This window comes from Aegilops tauschii, chromosome 6 (assembly GCF_002575655.3).
Source record: "Aegilops tauschii subsp. strangulata cultivar AL8/78 chromosome 6, Aet v6.0, whole genome shotgun sequence".
NCBI lineage: Eukaryota > Viridiplantae > Streptophyta > Magnoliopsida > Poales > Poaceae > Aegilops > Aegilops tauschii.
The window spans coordinates 486068725-486089370 of record NC_053040.3 but is presented as its reverse complement, the minus strand read 5'-3'; the positions used below and the strand labels follow the sequence as shown (position 1 = coordinate 486089370).

The following is a 20646-nucleotide window of genomic DNA, read 5'->3' as shown; positions in this document are numbered from 1 at the left end:
GCTTGTACTCAAACCGGACGGGAAAGAATCGGTTGCCATGTAGCTGATTAGAATAGCAAACATGGCAGCTTTGTTCAAACTCGTGTACACACCACCATTCACGGCCGTCTTGAGTAAGAAATTATAATCTGCTGGTCCACAATCGCGCACGATGAAACTCTGACTGTCAGGATCGGCCATGTAATGACATCGTCTTCCGCCATGGCTCTCCGCTCAAGCTTGTTTTTATCTGCAATTCGTCTCACACGGATCATTACATGGCCGATCCTTACAGCCGGAGTTTCACCGTGCACAAGCGGCGTGAAGATTACAACTTCCTACTCAAGGCGGCCGTTAATGGTGGTGTGCACGCAAGTTTGAATGAAGCTGGCATGTATCCTATTCTAATGAACTACTTGAGACACTATTCTTTCTCGGATGTTTTGAGTACATTCCTCCCAAATGTTTTCTCCGGCTGCACATATCTCAGAGGCGACGACCGGGGTTTTCTAGTTGGATTGGATGGACACATGTTGCTCATCTTCAGAGACCGTAGAACCGTCTTCCCTAGTGTTCTCAGATTTGACACCGCGACGCGCGAGCTCGTGCTTATGTAGAGCATCAGCAGGTTTGCCATCTTCATTGGCCATCAGAGGTGTGTGGCTGTGGATGCTGATAAGTTCCCAGGCATCGAGCCAAATTGCGTCTACTTCACTCGACATCTGGATCGGTCAGCAGCTCACATCTGGAAGTTTAACTTCAAGACGGTCAAGGCGATATCTGAAGACGTCGATTTCATGGAGCAAGACGAATGGTTTGTCCTCGTCGCCGACCATCCTTTCACCATCGTCCATCTTCTCTCCAACTACACCATCAACATGCCGGGTTCTCAACTGCCCTTGTTGTAACAAAAACCATAAGGCGCCAACAAGTCAACTCAACTCTGGGGATAGTGAGTGATCTCGACAACCGACCGACAAGGTTATGCTTGTGCTAAGTAATTGATTCTGTCTTCTCTATAGTCATTTTCTTTTCTTATTTTGGTTTGCCTTGCCCTGTTACGGGTAGATAGATGACCTGTGGTGGAACTACTGCTTTCTATCTCAATTAGCACTACCTAGCTAATGCTACATTTATTGTGCTTGATGCTATCTTATGTCTATGTGTCCACTTGTTCTTCTCTTGTACTAGTCTTGTACTACTTCTTAACAATCATGTGGTGCTTAATTTCTTAGTAACGCCAGCCCAGTTTTTGCCAACTTCTGAATTTAAATATAAATATGAGGGTTTTTCCGGGCAGGTGATGTACGTCATGCTATGAAACAAAGCTGTTTCGATTGAACATTGTAATGAATGTGCAACTGATCACCAAACAAACTAGACTTCATAAGAAGAGCTCAAAAATGCTACAATACTTATAATGATGCAACAGAAAGAAGAGTAGTTGAAATTAGTATAAACAAGTGGGTGAGCTAGTGTGCAGCAGGTACATGAACAACTACTCTAAATTCTTCTCCACCTGGAACTGCTGCATCAAGTCTCTGTTTTGTTCTCTGAAAAAGAATTGTGTCCTGGTTGAATTATACTGAATCTGTAGTTTACCGTTCATGAATGAAGTATCCATTTTAAAGCTTGGCGGGAGTGGGATGGATCCGTATGCGCCTGGGAGACAAGGTTAGGGAGGCCGGGAGGATGGGGCCTGCTCCGGCGGGCCTGGTTTTCTCTTTGGCCTTGTCCCTTGTTCTTGAGAGCCGGGGTTTGGTGGCTCTTCAGATCCTTGTAAGTTGAATCTTTAGCTAACTGATGGACACTTGAAGTTTGCAATGTGCCATTGAGGTCATCTATTCATTCAGCTAGGATATCAAGTTTTTTTTTCTTAAAACAAATCAGTTTTTCAACCTGGTAGACGATTGGTGGTACATAGGTCAAGTGTAAAATTTGGCACTAACTAGTAGTTTAGACCCTGTTCGGTAATCCACCAACTCCCGGGGTCTGCAGAGCGAGGAAACTGCAGCTTCCTCATTTTCAACTGCAGCTCCACAACTCTGCTCCATGAGCTGGCGGAGCGGAGGGACACCGTACAGGGCCTTAGTTGTACCCGTGAAAGTCGAGCCCTCTTTTGTTTCAGGGGATACACTTTAAGCTCTAAATGAATGCTTCTTCTGCAGCTTCAGCCTCCTCTGTTTTTATTTCTAGTGGCCCAAGATAATCGCTGGTTTTGTTATCTCTCTGAGACCGCCGTCTTAGTTACTTTGTGCAGAACTATCTGTTGGCACAGTTTTTGCCAATCTCTGTACTTTGCTCCTGCCATTAGACATACTACTACCCCCTTGCCATTCTATGTATTGTTAACTTTGACACTATGTCATGTACGGTGCAAGAAACGAGTTTTTGGTTTCATTAATGGTGGTCTCTGGAACTGCTGTACATGGTATGGATGTAATGATTTTCATCTATTTTTCTGATGCTCCCTGTAGTGTACTGCTTGCAGTTGCAGAGACCCAATGTGCAGCTTTGTTGGTAGCTCATCCTTTCACATGGAAGCAAACTTCCTTTGGTTGCTGTCTACTTATACTAGCACCAACCATTCATTGCATTTTGGTGCTTCTGATGGCCTTACTATTTCCTTCACCGGCCATTGTCACAATTGCTTCAGTCTCAGTGTTGGCCCTCGAGGCCTTGGCATCTGATGATGATACGATTGGCGCAAAACCATGCAATTCTGACAGATTCGTTTCACCATTGCTTACAGTTACACGATTGATTGTAACAAGCACATGTGCCGAAGCATATTGTCTGCATTTTTCTTCTTTAAGCAGAGACCTAATTTTCTTGCATTTTCAGAGCCTAACAGGACCATTGATCTTGGGTGCTGAAAGCTGATTAAGTGTGTAGCCTTGTACTGTAGTCTTGAGTGCAAAACTTGAACAGGATATCTTGAAAGAATATTCATTCATGTGGCGAGTTCCTCGGCACTGCATCCTGTTTACCAGTCCCTCTTCGTTGCTACCTACTGAGACCAGTACTGTGGCCATAGATTGCATTTGGTGAGTGGTGTGTGTGCAAGAACCCTATTTCCTTAACCAGGCCCTCTTCTTCAGAATTGCTTCAGTCGCGGCGGCGGTCCTCCAGGAGGACTTGGCGAAATCATGCAATTCTGGCAGATATTTTTTCCTGTGGAGTTGAGAAGAGCTGAAAAGCCAGAAAGAAACAGCCTCCAGTACCATGACTGACTGTAACAAGCACATGTGCCGAAGCATATACAACATTTTTTTCTTACAGCAGAGACTTAATTTTCACTCCTGTTGTCTTGTAACTATAACCTGTTGACCTTCAGTGCTGAACCTGACGAAGCCTTACAATCTGCAGGTTATTATAGTTACAAGCCAAAAAGACTTCAAGAGGGTATTTTACAAGAATATTCATGTGATGAGGTAGTCGACAGTGCAGTCTCAGTTTATTCTCTGTGCAATGCAAATGTTGGTTCACTGCACTCACTGACAGTGTCCTAAACAGAAACTTGTTCTGCACGTTCAGATTCAGAAGACAGAGCCATCAGCAGTACCCATAGGAACCTCTGCTTCTCTTCTCCACCTACATAGGAACCTTTCGTTGTGCACCTTCAGAAAACAGAGGCATCAGCAGTACCCATGAATACGATAGCAATAAAGGGTAGAGAAGATGACACACGCACAAGAGTGACAGTGACAGACAGAGAGATGGAGCAATTTCATACCCCTAACCTAACTGGCCTAACTAGATCACTGGATCTTTAGTGCTGACAAAGGGAGCACAGTGGCCACGTCGTGCTCGGTTCGGTTGAACGCGTCGAATGGCCACGTCATCAGAGACACGCACTGTCAAAAATATTATCTAAACTTTCGCAAAGAAAAGAAAAGAATATCGCCATAACGTTTCCAAAGAGCATTCATACTTTTTGCAACAACCTGCCTAGAGAGCAACGTGTTTTAAACAGAGTTGCATAAGCAGTAGTTATGTTGATGGTAGTCCCTGACTGTAGTGGCTTTAAGTAATTTTCTAGTTAAAAGGTAGGAGTAGTACTTTTGGATTGTAGACCAAAATTACCTTAACTATTTGTCTTACATATTGCTAGTAGTTATTTTTTATGGTATTCCCCAACAAATGTTAAATGCGGTCCGAATATAGCCGTTAAAAAAATGTTGTTAGTTACAAGATATAATTAAATATAGAAAAAGAGCTTGTATTCTCTACTCTCCCGGAGACATCAGCTACTTGTCGGTAGTCCATCCCTTCGCGTGGAAGCAACTTCTATTCGTTGCTGCCTACAACTCGATACTCCCTCCGTTTCTTTTTACTTGGCATATTAAGTTTGCCTTAAGTCAAACTTTCTTAAGTTTGAGCAAGATTACAAGCAGAAGTGTTAACTTTACAAAACAAAGAATTGTCATTAGATGCATCATAGAGTATATTTTTTATTGTATTTATTTGGTAGTGTAGATCTTGACATTCTTTAAAATAAATTTGGTTAAATTTTAGAAAGTTTGACTTAAGACAAACCTAATATATGTGAAGTAAAAAAGAAACGGGAAGAGTACCATTACTGTTGCCATCGATTGCGTTTGGTGAATGGTGCGTCAGAGAGCCCTATTTCGAGGTGGTATGTTAAGTCGGTCAGAAACATTGCCGAAACGTGGGCAGAGAGCAGCCGTTGATTTTTACAACAACTCACATAAAAAAGCAATGTTTTTAGCTTTATTTATAAAGCGGGTCAAAAGCCTATTTCGGGAGAGCAATATTTCTCTCTTTTTATGTTGAGTAGTGGTAGTTACTTTGATGGTGTTGTCCCTGATTGCAGTGCTTTTGAACATTTTACTCCTTTAAAAGGTGTGTTGGTAACTAGGATTGTTTTTCAATAATGCATACAAATTAAATCATTATTTTGTCACAAATATTGATAACCCCAACATGTGTTAGCTGCAATTAGAGTAGCGAAAGGACGAATTTTATGCATAAGCAGCACCTGATCTCTCGGAATATAGCCCATAAAAATATGTTATCAGTTACTCCCTCCGTAGCAAAATATAAGACGTTTTTAGGCTAGTTTAACCTACAAAGACGTCTTATATTTTGGTACGGAGATAGTACAAGATATTATCGAGATTTAGCAGAAAGAACATAGAAATATAGGATTTGGATGGTCTTGGCTAGGCTGTCGGTGCCGGAGATGCCTTTGGACGAGCTTTGTTGGTAGCTAGCTCATCCCTTCCATGAAAGCAACTTCAACTTCCTTTCGTTGCCGTCTAGTGATACTGGTACTGACTATTCATTGCATTTTGGTGCTTCTGATAGCCTCACTATTTACCTTCACCGGTCATTTTCACAATTGCTTCAGTCTCAGTGGTGGCCCTCGAGGCCTTGGCATCCGATAATGATACGGTTGGCGAAACCATGCAATTCTGACAGATTCTTTTCACAATTGGTTTCAGTTCCATGATTGATTGTAACAAGCACATGTGCCGAAGCATATTGCCAGCATTTTTTCTTTAAGCAGAGATCTAACTTTTCCATCATGTGCCGAAGGATATTGCAATCATATTTTCTTGATTGTAACCAAGACTAGAAGAGCACATGTGCCAAAGCATATTTTCAACATTTTTCTCTTAAAGAAGATACCTAACCCTTCCTGATTTTTCTTCCTGTTTTCTTGCATTTCCAGAACCTAGCTAACCGGCCTAACTGCACCATTGACCCGTCAGTCCTGAATTAAGTGCAGCCCTGGAGTCTTCTGTGCAAAACTTCAAGAGATATCTCATGAGAATATTCATGGTGGTAGCTCTTGGATCAGCAACAAATTAAACGGCATGTCCCGATTATGGTGACACGGGATAGTTTCTCATTAATGTAGACAGTTTTTTAACATTTTTTTGTCACGAATACTGATAATCCCAACAAATGTTAGATGCGATTATAGTTTTGCGAGAAGATGTTTTTTTCCGAATAATCATATTATCTCTTGGAATATAGCCATTAAAAATACGTTGTCGATTACAAGATATTATCAAAATTTAGAAGAAAGAACATCAAAAATGGCTTGTCTTTGTTAGTCCGTCGGTGACGAAGATGCTCTTGGATCAGCTTTGTTGGTAGCTCATCCTTTCACACGGAAGCAACTTCCTATCGTTGTTGTCTACTGATACTAGTACTGACCATTCAAAGCATTTTGGTGCTTCTATTGCATGATACTAGTACTGACCTTCACCGGTCATTTTCACAATTGCTTCAGTCTCAGTGGTGGCCCTCGAGTCCTTGACATCTGATAATGATTCGATCGGCGAAACCTTGCAATTCTGACAGATTCGTTTCACAAATGCCTTCCAGTTCCATGATTGATTGTAACAAGCACATGTGCCGAAGCACATTTTCAGCATTTTGTTTTCTTGCAGCAGGGACCTAACTTTTCCATCATGTTTCTTCGCATTTTCAGAGCCCAGCTGGACCATTGATCTTCGGTGCTGAAGCTGATGAAGTGTGCAGCCCTGAAGTCTTCAGTGCATAACTTCAAGAGGATAACTTAGGCGGATATTCATGTGATGAGCTCCTCGGCACTGCATTCTGTTTACAACTGTTCCTGGTGTGATTGTCAGTTTGTTCTCTGCATCTTCACCGCAATCAATCACATTCTAATATAGTGTTCTCCAAAAGATGTCTTGAAGTTTTGTCTACAGGCTGGTTTTTTTTCTGAACAACTAAGGTTTATTTTATTTTTTTGCGAAAAAACTTCCAATTTATTCATCTTCAATCATGGCAGTACAACGAATACCAGAAAAAAAATTACATCCAGATTCGTAGACCACCTAGCGACAATTACAAGCACCGAATTACTAGTATTCTCCTAAAATGTCTCTGACGCGTCCAATGGTTGGTACACGTCGAATTTTCAGTTAATTCGATGCACATTAACGAGACTAGGTTGAGTTAACCAGGTCGTGCTTGGTCACGACACGTCGAATTGACATGTCATCTCTGACACACTGGACCCGCCAGTCAGAACATCGTCAAAAGATGGTGAGAAAGCAATCGGCGCTTTTTGTGATAACTTGCCTAGAGAGCGGTGGGTTTCTGAAAAAAAGGGCAAAATTGGTAGTAATGTTTTTGAGGAATTTACTCCTTTAAAATATACTCCTGTGTTAGTAATAGGATAGTTTCCCGTTAATGTAGACAAATTTACCGTAATTGTTCGTCATGAATATCGGCAATGGTTCGAAATCAACATCTTTATACTCCCAACAAATGTTAATGTGATCAAAGTCCAAGGGGAAAAAAGACGATTTTTGCTCCATAGTTATATTGTGAGATATAGCCATTAGAAATATGTTGCTCCCTCCGTCCCGTAATATAAGAGTGTAGTGTCAAAAACGCTCTTATATTATGGGACGGAGGGAGTACTTATTAGTTATTACGTACAAAGTATAAATAAAATATAGAAGAAAGAACATGGAAATATATAATTTGGCTTTGTCTTCTGGTCTACTTGGTTGGTAGCCCGTCCCTTCACGTGGAAGCAACTTCCATTCGTTGCTGCCTACTGGCACTCGTACCATCAACCACATTGCATTTGGTGATGGCCTCACTATTTCCTTCACCAGTCCTCTTCACAATTGCTTCAGTGGCAATGGTGGCCCTGAACGCCTTGGCATCTGCTAATGATGTGATTGGCGAAACCATGAAACTCTGACAGATTCTTTTCCTGTGGACACGAGGAGAGCCGAGAGCCAGAAAGAAACAGCTTCCACTCCATCCATGATTGATTGCAACAATCACATGTCAACATTTTCTCCCTGAAATTAGATATCCAACCTAACCTAACTGGCCTAACTGCACCATTGACCTGATTAACTGCTGCCCTGAAACAGCTCGTAGGGTTAGAGTAACTCCAATGGGGCGACCCATTTTGTCCGTTTGAGTTATCCGGATATAAAACTCAGCCCAACGGGGCGACCCAAACGGACACAACGTCCGCCTACTATCCGTTTGGTGTCTGTTTGGACCCATTTTGGGCTCAAATCTGGGAAATTTGGGTCAAAAGCGGGCGGACGTTATTTGTGTCCTCTTCGCCCCCCTCTGTCCGGCTGCATGTGGCTCTTGGCCCACTTGCCATCCACCAATCTGTCTCATCCCATCTCTCTCCTCCTTTTCCTCTTTCTTCTCCCACCCACTCGCCCACCCGGCTCGAGAGCTGGAGCAGCACCTGGCCGTGCACGCTCCCCCGTGCACAGCAGCAGAGGACAGGCGGGCTTGTCCTCCTCCGGCGTCGGTGCTCCGCCGTGGTAGGCTCGTGCTCCTCCCGCGGACGTGCCCGGCCGCGCCCGTCGACTCGCCTCGCCGCGCCCGGCTGCACCCAGCCTCGCCTGCGCCTGCGGCGTACGGGACGGCGGTGGGCCCTCGCCGTTGGTCTTGGCCCGCTCGCCGCACTCGGCAATCGGCACCGACACCACCCTCCTCTCCACAGATCTCCGGCTGCAATCAATCTCAAACAAACATACTCACTCAATCGTCCGCCGCCTAATCAAGATTCGAGATTCGACTGGTTCCATGGATGGACGGAGATGCGTGTGTGTGTGTGTGTATGTACCTGCGCTTGGGCGGCGACAGCGGGGACGACGGCGAGGGGTGGTCGCGCTTGCTCTGGCCTCCGTCGGGCGACTCGGCGTCGGCGGGCGGCTGCTTGTCGACGGAGTCTGCCCGCGGTGAGTCCGTGCCCGTGCTGCAGTCCGACATCGGCGGCGCCTCGCCTAGGTATCCATGCCCGGTCAGCCCCGGCGGAATCGGATACAGACGGCCGGCACCGGCGACGTTCCTAGCTACAAGCTCTCCGCCTACTACGTGTTAGACGGGATGCCCAGACGGACATGTCAAATTATGCGTCCGTCCCCCGTTGGCCGCACCGACCGACCCAATTGAAAAAACGGACGCGGACGAGCGGACGGGTGATCCAAACGGATAAAAAAAAGATAAAATCGTTGGAGTTGAAGTTGCTCTTACAGTCCGAAGCAAAAAAACTTCAGAGGATATTTAACAAGAATTTTCATGTGACCACCACTGTTTCTCGTGTGATTGTCAGCTTATTCTCTGAATCTTTACTGCAACCTGTTCCCCGTGTGTGATTGTCCACCACTGTTCTGAACATTCAGAAAAGCAGAGCCATGACAGCAATAAACAACAGGAAGACACACACGCACACGACAGCGACCGACGGACAGAGCTGGAGGGAGCGAGCGGGCGAGCTCATCTGCCAACCACCACCAGCGACCAGCAATTTGGATTGTTCGGTGTGGTGCGTGAGTTTGGTGGATCTGAATCGCTAAAGCTCCCACCTTTCGCCCACTCCCCCTCCACCACCGCCGGCAAGAAGAGCAGGGGAGGAGCACGCGGGGATCTCGAGTCGAGCTCCCTCCCTCCCATGGCCACCAGGGTCCTCGACACGCTCGCCGTCGCCGCGGAGGGCGGCGGGGGCGGCGCCGCGCTGCCGCTCACCTTCTTCGACGTGCCCTGGATCTTCACCGGCCCCGTGGAGCGCGTCTTCTTCTACCCCTACCCGCACCCGCCCGAGCAATTCCGGGCCGCCCTCCTGCCGCGCCTCGTCGCCTCCCTCTCCGCCGCGCTGGGCAAGTTCTACCCTCTTCTGGGGCGCGTCCGGCCCTGCCCGGACGGCGGCGGGTACGAGTTCTTCTTGCCCGCGGGAGGAGGGGGCGGCGGTGGCACCGTCGAGCTCACCGTCGCCGAGAGCGAGGACGATTTTGACGAGCTCTCCGGCGACGGGCCCCGCGACGTCGCCCGGCTCTACTCGCTCGTGCCGCGGCTCCCGGTGGTTGAGGGGAGCGCGGACGGCGGGTTCGCGCTCGCCGCCGTCCAGGTGACCGTGTTCGCCGGGCGCGGGGTCGCCGTCGGCGTGTCCATCCACCATGTCGCCTGCGATGACTCCAGCTACATGCATTTCGTCAAGACCTGGGCCGGCCACTGCCGGTTGGCCTCCGGTGGGGAGGACGCTGGCGCCGCGCTGCCCCCGCCGCCGTTCCTGGACCGCGCGGTCATCGCGGACCCTCGAGGGCTTGCCGCCAGGACGCTCGACGAAATGCGGCAGCTGGCGGCCAACGGGCCTCCTCCTCCACCGCCAGTGCCTGCGGTGCCGCCGCCCAAGCTGGTCATCCGGTCGTTCACGCTGGCACGCGGCTGCATCGACAAGATGAAGCAGCGCGTGGCCGCCGACGCCAAGGACGCGACCACCCACTGCTCCGCGTTCACGGTGGCGTGCGCGTTCGCGTGGGCCTGCCTGGCGCGCTCCGCCTCCGCCGACGCCCCCTCCCCCGCCTCCGACGAGCGCGCGCACCTGCTCTTCTCGGTGGAGTGCCGGCGCCGCCTGTCGCCGCCGGTGCCGCAGGAGTACCTGGGCAACTGCCTGCGGCCGTGCTTCGTGGAGGTCGGCGCGCGCGACCTGCTCGGCGCGGACGGCGTGACGACGGCCGCCGCGGCGATCGGCGCGGCCATCCGGGCGCTGGACGGGGACGGCGTGCTGGCCGGCGCCGAGGGGTGGTTCCAGAAGATCCTGTCGCTGGTGCCGCGGCGGCCCATGTCCGTGGGCGGCTCGCCGCGGTACGGCGTGTACGACACCGACTTCGGGCTGGGCCGGCCGAGCAAGGTGGAGCTGGTGTCCATCGACAAGACCCCCGGCACCGTGTCGCTGGCCGAGGGCACCGACGGGCAGCGCGGGATCGAGGTCGGCGTGGCGCTGCCGGAGGCCGACATGGCGCGGTTCGCCTCGTGCTTCTCCGACGGCCTGTACCAGCTATGAGCAGGGAGATGATCCTGCTGGTGGTCAGTGCAAGAACAAGAGAAGATTATTGATCATATTGCAAAATTGCAATTGCTCCTATACTACTAGTACTATAATATAAAATGTATATTTGAGAGAATGGATGCTAAAATTACAATGAGGCTTTGTTAATGGGAGTAATTAGTTGTAGTAAGTGAGAAAATTAGTTGTGGTGAGTAAGAGAACAAGTAATTAATTCGTCATTAGCAAGGCTAATCCATATCCACCTGCAAAAAAACAACTAAAAAAAGAGGCTCAATGATATTACTATGAGCTAGCAAGAACAAGCGCATCATTTTTGCTAGCTCATTTTCTCCCAACAATAATGCTCGTTGCGTGTATGCATCATGGCATCACAGCTAAGCAAACCCAATGGGATCACCCCCGTTTACATGATCACATCCACTAACAGGAATGTTCTTTTGTCGGTGTAAACTTTTACTATCTCCGTCCCACAATATGAGAGGGAGTAGTACTTACTCCAAAACCTGACTTTTTTTAGATGCCAAAACCTGCTTTTCATTCAAAGAAAAACAAAAAATTAAGTGGGCAGAACGGTTTTCCTTTTTATAGAGTATACTTTCTTACAACAATGTATTTGAGCAGAGGAATAACCCTTTAGAATATATTTTGACCGATTTACACCCTTAAATATACTCCCTCTGTCTCGAATTATTTTTTCCTCAGATTTGTCTAGATATGGATGTTCTAGACACATTTTAGTGTCAGATACATATGTATCTAGACAAATCTAAGACACGTAATTTGGGACAGAGGTAATACAATATTTGATTGATTTGCCCATTAGTCGGTTTTCAAACTGACGAGACATTGGTTTCTGTGTCCGATGTTTCATTGACCCTCCTCATGTGGAGGAGAGACCGATGTGCGACCTCTTGTTCTCTGCCGTGTGCAAAGCCTTTTCCCCTAAGTAGTACTCCCTCCGTCCCATAATATAAGAACGTTTTTGCCACTGCACTAGTGTCAAAAACATTCTTATATTATGGGACAGAGGAAGTAAGAGTTTAGACACACTACGACACCGACATCCACTACCTCTAGCATCATGAGATCAGCTATCGCTGGTGTAGCACAGCTAAGTAAACCCAATGAGGTCACCCCGTTTACATGATCACATCCACTAGCTGTAATGTTCTTTTGTCGGTGCAAACTTCTACTACTCCAAAAGTTGTCTCTTATTGAAAGAAAAGGACCTCTCTGATTGATTCTAAAACACATGAATAGAAAATGCATAGGATTGTAATGTCATACTCATCTCAATCCTACAGGATTTTGGGTTGTTTGATTGCATCGTAGGAAAAACAGAAGATTCTTCCAAAAAGGTTTTAGTGGATCCTACAAATCCTATGGAAAGTATTACAATGAAATCCTTAGAAAAAGTTCCTATAGGATTCAATCATATGAATCAAACAACCAACATAGAAAAAAAATTCCTTCTAATCCTCCAAAATTCCAATGAAATCCTTTGAAATCAAAGGAGCCCTAAGTGGGCAGAAACGTTTTCCTTTATTAATAGAGTATACTTTTTTTTTTCTTCCAAAAATGTATCTGAGTAGAGCAATAAGCCTTTAAAATATATGTTTGATCGATTTACACCTATAATATAAAATACTGTATTAGTTTGGCCCTTAATCGGTTTTCGGACAGACAAGACATTGATTTACGTGGTTTTGATGTTTCATTGACCCTCCTCATGTGGAGAAGACGTCGATGTGAGACCTCTCGGTCTCTTCCATGTGTGAAACCTTTTTTTCCTAGAGGAGTAAGAGTTTAGGCACTACGGAAGGACCGACATCCACTACCTTTCTCATCACCACCGCAAGTTTTCCACTGCCGGTTGCGTGAAGTTGCATGCCAGACTACTTGACTCTGAGGATCCTTTCGACCACCAGTAGCCACAAATCATTGAGAAAACGTCACCCTTTGCCAGACTTGATGACGTAAGTGATGGCTCAGAGCTACCAGAGGAATGCGTCCAGACTTGAGGAAGAGGGGGGGGGTCCTAGCCGGTCAAAATGAGGTCAAAGTCCTAATGAACATCTACTTGGCTCAAAACCACCAAAATGTATGCCACATATGCTCGAAAACCAACCAACCAAAATTCACTTCAAAGATTATCTTCCGCTAGGTAACTTTCTTATTCATTTCCAGAGGAATGGACTTGGTGTCAATGATGATGAATAAAAGGCTCCTCCAATCAATAGCCAAGAGCACTAGTGCCTAACGTTAAGGAGCTCGTATCAAAAGCCTATAAGGATTGATAGCTTAGACAACCAATTCCATCATGGTAGCTAACACATGTGCCGAAACACATTGTCAACTTCTTTATATTGTGGAGAGTTGAATTTCCCACCTTATGATGCATATCTGTGGACTAATTAGCAAGAAAAGGTAATATGAAAATTTCCATCTTTGTCAAAACTTATATTCTAATACCAACAATGTACCAATCATGTGTTGTCGTCAGTTGTCAGGTTATTGACTGCACGTGAAGATGTAAGACATATTTGATCGATACTGGACCAAGAAAACCAATCCCAACAATTCGATCACAATATCCACTTGAAAAGATTAAATACTCTAGGCTCTATGCTTCTTTAATTTGCGAAAACCATAACAATCCACTAGAAACCACTACTAGCAAGATATATCTGATATCGTACGCTTTAGACCTCGGTACCAAAATATTCAAGAATACTAACATATATGCGGCCTCACACATATATATGTATACACTACAATTCATGCAAATGCCACAAATTATGCATATGCATTTAAGTTCCTTTTCTCACACTTAAGATGGTTTAGTCTAATGGGAGATCTTTTAAAACATCATTGTCTCGAATTAACAAAATATATGCTATAAAATCCAATTTAAATGTAGTCAAATAAGTTTTAAATGATAAATATTAAGATTATGTAAGAACAAAATTGCATCTAAATATTAAATTAGAAATATTATTACATAGTTAATCATGCTAAGGAATTACCAATAAATACAAAATTTTAGTACAAATCAATAATTTTTTATCATCGTCGTTAATCACGACAAAAACCGGACATCGGCGTATACAATGCTAAAGAGCAGAAATATGAAACTACATAGGAATTTTTTTCTCATCCTCATCATTCTTTATCATAGATACTATCTTCTCCACTGGAATATGAATCATTAGACGAGGATTAATTTTAGAAGATTGTCAAGCTCACATTTCAAAAGATACTCATTTTGTTTGTCAGTTTTTTAAAACATTTTGTTTGCCAGTTGAATCTATGATTGACTTATTCCATCTAAGAGTAGAGAATTAGTGCTTAATAATACTTACAAAAAATCTGTGAATTCTACCAATCTTTGATTGTTCAGAAAATACTATATAAAAACAAAAATAAAAGTAAGGTGGTCAACAACCATTCTTTGGAGAACATGTGCACTAATTAGTATCACTGATAATTATATTATTTTAAAAGTAAGACATTAAATACCATTAGACTGAATCTGTTAATACATTAATAAAAATTATAAAATTCGTATTATCAAGTAAAAGACAAAAAATTCTAAAAATATTACAACAAATGAATAATGTTTCTAGCCATGGATTATGACCACACCTAAAAGAAAAAGAGAAATCCACCCGTGGATTATCACCAAAAAACTACATGCATTCAACTTAAGAAAATCAACTACCACTCCCTGGATTATGACCCAAAAAAAGTCCACAATAATCACAACATAACAAATTAAGATCCACACCTTTTTAGGGCAAAAAAGGTCTGGAGCTGTTATCAAGCTCCACGCCTTGATAACACCACACCTACAAAACAAATTAACTCCTAACCACATTTATAACTGTTCAAGTTCAAGTTCAACTTAAAACAAAAAAGCTAATAATCATCACATCTTACAAGTAACCACACAAAACACTACAATAGTTCATCTTCTATGCTTGTATTATGTCCTATATCAAAAATACAACCACCACATCTAATATCAGTTAATGTTCAACCTTTGCCTATGACCAAAAACAAAACTAGTGAGCACCAGAATTAAAATAGTAGAATAGTACCACACAATATCCATCTTATAACAGCTCAAGTACAAGTTCTAGTTCTAAACTAGAAGAGAACTACAACACTATCACTATCACCAGTGCATAAGTATGTACATGGAAGATTTAAGAGCTTCTTCAAAATTGTAGGGACATGCTTGTTCACTTCTCTAGCCCTATCCAAGACATCTTATAGCATATCCAAGCAAGGGTTATAAACAAAATTATCGACCACCAGAACAAAAACAGTTGCCCTCGTACTTGTTGCAATGATTTACCTTCAACTCTGCAAAACAACCATGATATGTTAGTTCTCAGTCGAACTTGCAAACACAAACAAAAAACAAGAGAATGCAGTTGAGGAAACACAATTGGAATGTAAACAACCAAACAGGGAATGCCAAATCTGACGAACCTCAACCAAGTATCACAAACTTAAGTACTATTCCTCAGAATTTGGTCGCCAAAACACCACAACAAAATTAGAACAAAATCAGCAAACCCTAACTATCGTCCAAGAGACTTGCAGGAAGGGGGGAGAAGATGAAGAAGAACCAGAGCACCTACCGCCCCGAGACGCACAAGCGAGGAAGGAATGGTGACTACAGGCTATTCTTCATAACTTGTTTGCCAGACAACGTCTGCCAACAAAATTAGAACAAATCAGCAAACCCTAACTACCATTCGAGAGACTTGCATGAAGGGGTGAGAAGATGAAGAACTAGAGCGCCGACCACCTCAAGGGAGACGAAGGAGGAAGGAATGACGACGATGACAAAGAATCAAGATGAAGACGTAGAGGAATCGAGAGGATCGGTCACACGAGGAATGAATGGGAGCGAGGAAAAATGAATGCACTAGTCAGGTTACAATTGAGTCGGTTGAAAGAGGAAGGAAGAAAAGAAAAAACGAAAAAGAAAAAAAGGGTCGGCCCAATTAGGGCGAAGGGTGCGCGGCGCCCTGACAGTTTGACGCAAAATGCGTCAAACAGGGTTTTCCCAAAGATCATCCTTACAGAATACAGAATGTCCAAGTGGGCTGGATAGTTTTTCTTCCTTTTCTGAGAGGAAATGGGCTGGATAGTCAATGATGATGAATAAAAGCCAGCTCCCAAGAACGGCCCAGAACCTCCACGTTTAGGAGCTCGCATCGAAAGCCTAGAGTAGCCCAGCCCACTCCACCATCCCCTACCCATCCACTCCGCTCTAGCCCCCTCACCGCCGGCCACCGCCGCCGCAGCCGCCGCGATCGATCGCCGTCCGCCATGGCGCTACGCAGAGCCGCCTCCCTCGTCCTCAGGCAGCGCCTCCGGACCCTCGCCCCCGTTCCCGCGCCCGCGACCAAACCCCCAAACCCTCTGCTCCCGCATCCCCGCCGCCACTACTCCCCGCGGCCGCCGCCCGCGCTCCCCGCGTCCGCCCGCGCCCTCGCGGAGGCGGCCGAGGAGGCGTTCGAGGCGGCCTCCACCACCACCGACCTCTTCGCCGCCTTCTCCCGCCTAGAGAACGCCGTCTCGCCCACCGACAAGCGGCTCGCCCTCGCCTGCCTCAAGCTCGGCCAGCACCTCGACTCCTCGGCCTCCGCCGACCCCTCCCGCGTCCTCGAGCTCGCGCTCCGCTCCGTCTGGATCCTCGAGGCCGGGGGCGCCAGGTCCTCCGGGGCGTCGTCGGACTCCGACGCCGTCTCGCTCGCCATGGCCCTCCACCTCGCCGGCTCCGCCTCCCTCGACCTCACCCGCTTCCACGACGCGCTCTCCTTCCTCTCCCGCTCCCTCCGCCTCCTCACCCCGCTTCTCCCGGCTAAAGACGCCGCCGTTGGGGACGAGGGCGGCGACCCCGATGCCGAAGGGTTCGACGTGAGGCCCGTGGCGCACGCGGTGCGGCTGCAGCTCGCCAACGTGAAGACGGCGCTGGGGAGGCGGGAGGAGGCGCTTGCCGACCTGCGTGCCAGCGTGGAGCTCAAGGAGTCGATCCTGCCGCCGGGCAGCCGGGAGCTCGGCGCGGCGTATCGGGACCTCGCGGAGGCACACGCCTCCGTGCTTGACTTCAAGCAGGCGCTGCCCTTCTGCCAGAAGGCGCTGGAGCTGCATGAGTCGACGCTGGGCAAGAACTCGGTGGAGCTTGCGCACGACAGGCGGCTGCTCGGTGTGATATACACTGGCCTGGAGCAGCACGAACAGGCGCTCGAGCAGAATGAGATGTCCCAGAAAGTGATGAAGAAGTGGGGCGTGGCCGGCGCCGATCTCATTCATGCCGAGATTGATGCGGCGAACATCAAGATCGCGCTGGGGAAGTTTGACGAGGCCGTAAGTGTGTTGAAGGATGTCGCTAAGAAGGTGGAGAAGGACAGCGATGCGCGAGCTCTAGTGTTCATATCGATGGCCAAGGCGCTCGCCAACCAGGAGAAGGTCGGGGACACCAAGAGGTGCTTGGAGATCGCTTGCGACATTCTAGAGAAGAAGGAAGTGTCTGAACCTGACAAGGTGGCCGAAGCATATATTGAAGTATCCTCACTGTACGAGATGGTGAATGAACTTGACAAGGCAATATCTTTGATGAAGAGGAGTTTGGGGATGCTCGAGAGGATCCCTCAATCACAACACTTGGAGGGGAATGTCGCAGCTAAGATTGGATGGCTATTGCTTCTGACAGGGAAGGTGACTGAGGCCGTCCCATATTTGGAGGATGCAGTGGAGAGGATGAAAGAAAGTTTCGGGCCGAAGCATTATGGGGTAGGGTATGTATATAACAACCTGGGGGCTGCGTACATGGAGATGGACCGCCCCCAGTCTGCTGCACAGATGTTTGCACTGGCAAAGGAAGTCATGGATGTTTCCCTAGGGCCTCACCATTCAGATACAATTGAGACCTGCCAGAGCCTGGCCAATGCATACAATACGATGGGAAGGTACTACTATTTCTGTTTACTTTTCTTTTCAAATGGGTGTTCACTCAAACAGCAACCTGATTTCTTTCTTTTAGCCTGGCAGAAAATTCAATGGTTGTCTAAGATAATTTGCATGTTAATCTGCAAGTAGGTTTGTTTTTGCATATTCCTGCTTTTTACCTAAGTTTACATGTTACATGCTACTACTGCAAGAAATGCTAAGCTAAAGATTGTTGGCAAACACTGTAGAAAGTACAGACTGTTGGGTGCTACATAGGTAACATTACAAGGAAAGAGGGGGGGGGGGGGGGGGGGAGCTCTGCCAAATTCATTTAAGCAGAGAGAATACTGTACAAACTGAGATCAACCTGACAAAGAAGAAGAAAGGGGAACAACTAAACTAAGGCCATTCCCAAGGGCCTCGAGATCAGGACGGACCAACACTACAACCGAGGACGACTCATTTTGAAAAATTCTACGATTACACTTCTTCCAAAGGTGCCAACCCACATAAACCGCCGCCAAAACGTGATGTCTTCGCCAGGATTCTTTATAACTCCGGAAGATTTTCACCACCAACTATTGACAGTGTTTGTATTCAAGGCGGTCCCCGATACTCTCAACAGTTATAAAGCAAACATAAAACAAATTTCCTTCACAAAAGGGCAATGAAGCATGATTCTCTCAACAGTGATAAAGCTGCCGATTCAATCATCTTTCCTTCAGCCCTCACAGTCCCACACCTTCTTCAGATTGTTATTCTTGATATTGCCAATGAAATGAACACTATATGCTGACCCAGCGGAGTATTTCGCGATAGGCTTCAGCTTCCAAGAGATAGTATTTGGGCTGTTAACTAACTGAATAGTATCTGGAGTCTGGACTGTTAACTAACTGAATGTTCTGCAGCATAGTGCATGGGCACCTAGCCCATTGGCAAGAGCATGGCTGTGTGCCTTGGCAGATCCAAGTTCGAACCCTGCGGGCGGAATTTATTTCGCGGATTTAAAACTTGGTGTCTCACACCTCCTTAATAATAATACCGCGGGGCTCCTCCCCTGTTGGTCTATTTTTTTTTCTGCAGCATAGCCCAAATCTGAATAAAACAATCCATTTGAGTTTCGGAATTAATTCTCTGAAGGCCTCTCATCAACTTCCCCTCCATAATCCCCTCTTTAACAGAAAAGTTCTTCCGAGCTGCCAGCATATAATGGTCAGGGCAAAATCTTTGAGAGCAGTTTGCTAAAAAAAAAAAATCTTTGAGTGCACCAATCTGTAGCCACTTGCCTTTCCAGAATGAAGCCTGCACACCATTTTTTATCTCAATGTTGGTGCACACAGCAAAGAGCTGCTGATCAGTCTCATTGCAGGGAACAGCTTACCCTTCCAAGGTCAATCCTTGTTGTCCCAACCATGTCAGACATAATGCCCGGTTAAAGAAATCTAGGTTTTTGACACCCAGACCACCACAATATTTAAGAGAACACACTTTTTTCCAGTTAACCAAACATTTTTCTCCATTAGCATTCTCATCCACACACCAAAGGAAACTTCTCCTGATCTTGTCATTCTTCTTGATGATCCATTTAGAGGGAGGAAAAGCAGTGAAAATTAATAAGCGGTGAGGGCAGAAAGCACCGAATTGACGAGCTCCAGAGGTTCCTCCCTAGACATGAGCTTTCCTTTCCAGAGCTTTAACCTTCCACAGAATTCGTCCAATAAAGGCTGGCAATCAATCTTCCTAGGATTTCTGTAACCAAGGGGAAGCCCAGGGTACTTGCATGGCAGAGAGCCCATCTGACTTCCAAAGACCGAGAGGATATCACTCGAATCCAAACCATGTCAGCTAATTGGTTAAGCCACACATTTACCAAGGTTCACCTTCAAGTCTGAACACAACTCCAAAAAATTGCATGAACAAGATGCGCATGCACCATAGTGGCGAGCTGGTATTATAACCACACAGTTGTATGCAGGGTGTTGTTTCCTCTTTAGCTGGAGTCTTGGGACTAATTGAGCAACGATACTTCCCTGTAATGACAGTAATTTGTTATGCCTTTTGACTTTCAGTTGATCATTAATATCCTCTTCTTTTTAAATGCAGCTATGCCCTGGCTATGGAATTCCAAAAGCGAGTGATTGATTCATGGCGAAACCATGGTCCCAGTGGTGCGGACGAGCTCAGGGAAGCCATTCGTCTCTACGAGCAGATCAAGATAAAGGCCCTAGCATTCATGTCACCTGGTGATCAAGCAATCGCGTTGCCTGAACCTCAGGAACAGGAAGTCGATTCTGATCCAGCCAAAGTTGCACAACAGTAATTTGGAACTTCACGTCGTGTACTCTTTTCTCTTTCTATTTTGAAGCCACTATGCAGTAGAAGAAATCTTGACTGTAAATGTAGCACGGGAGGTAGTCTTCTGTACCATCTAGAAGATTCTGCAGTCTATCTAAAGTAATCGATACTTTATTTAGCCATGATGAAGAATAGGAACTTTATTGAACTATTGGGTTAGGAGTTTTCTATGCTATATAGAGTATAAAGTATGAAAATATCCGAGTCCAAGAAATCAACGTCTGGTGGACAGCCATTTTGCCCCTGGCCCCTGATGATGTAACAGAGGACGAAATCTCGAAATTTGGTGGTGTTTTAATAAGGTTTTGGTGAGACTTTGCTGCCTGTGCTAAGATCAGGGTATCACAGTGGGCTCAAAGGGCCAGAACTCCAGTTTTTTTCCTTCTCACTTCATGTCCTTCTTCCGCTTACCTCTGAAGTTTCAGTTTCTTGGTCACAGTTGTTCCACCACCCTCAGCTTATTTGCCTTTTGTGTTCTGCTTCTTCACACTGCATGCCAATCTTTG

The 20646-nt window shown here is 46.1% G+C and overlaps 3 protein-coding genes across 3 annotated transcripts; 2 read left to right on the top strand and 1 right to left on the bottom strand.

Annotated features, from left to right (window-relative positions):
* Positions 1-7208: 7208 nt before the first annotated feature.
* LOC120966706 (uncharacterized) lies at positions 7209-8965 on the bottom strand. The gene is made up of 2 exons (XM_040393128.3): positions 8594-8965; positions 7209-8478 (listed from the first exon to the last, which is right to left on the bottom strand). The coding sequence occupies exons 1-2, from the start codon at positions 8737-8739 to the stop codon at positions 8133-8135; spliced, it is 492 nt and encodes a 163-aa protein (XP_040249062.1). The 5' UTR covers positions 8740-8965; the 3' UTR covers positions 7209-8132.
* Positions 8966-9113: 148 nt separating this feature from the next.
* Positions 9114-10963, top strand: LOC109771118 (coumaroyl-CoA:anthocyanidin 3-O-glucoside-6''-O-coumaroyltransferase 2). Its single transcript, XM_020329827.4, has one exon. The coding sequence runs from the start codon at positions 9422-9424 to the stop codon at positions 10808-10810; it is 1389 nt and encodes a 462-aa protein (XP_020185416.1). The 5' UTR covers positions 9114-9421; the 3' UTR covers positions 10811-10963.
* A 5093-nt stretch (positions 10964-16056) lies between these two features.
* Positions 16057-20441, top strand: LOC109771104 (protein KINESIN LIGHT CHAIN-RELATED 2). The gene is made up of 2 exons (XM_020329812.4): positions 16057-17805; positions 19889-20441. The coding sequence occupies exons 1-2, from the start codon at positions 16163-16165 to the stop codon at positions 20103-20105; spliced, it is 1860 nt and encodes a 619-aa protein (XP_020185401.1). The 5' UTR covers positions 16057-16162; the 3' UTR covers positions 20106-20441.
* The last annotated feature ends 205 nt before the right edge of the window (positions 20442-20646 follow it).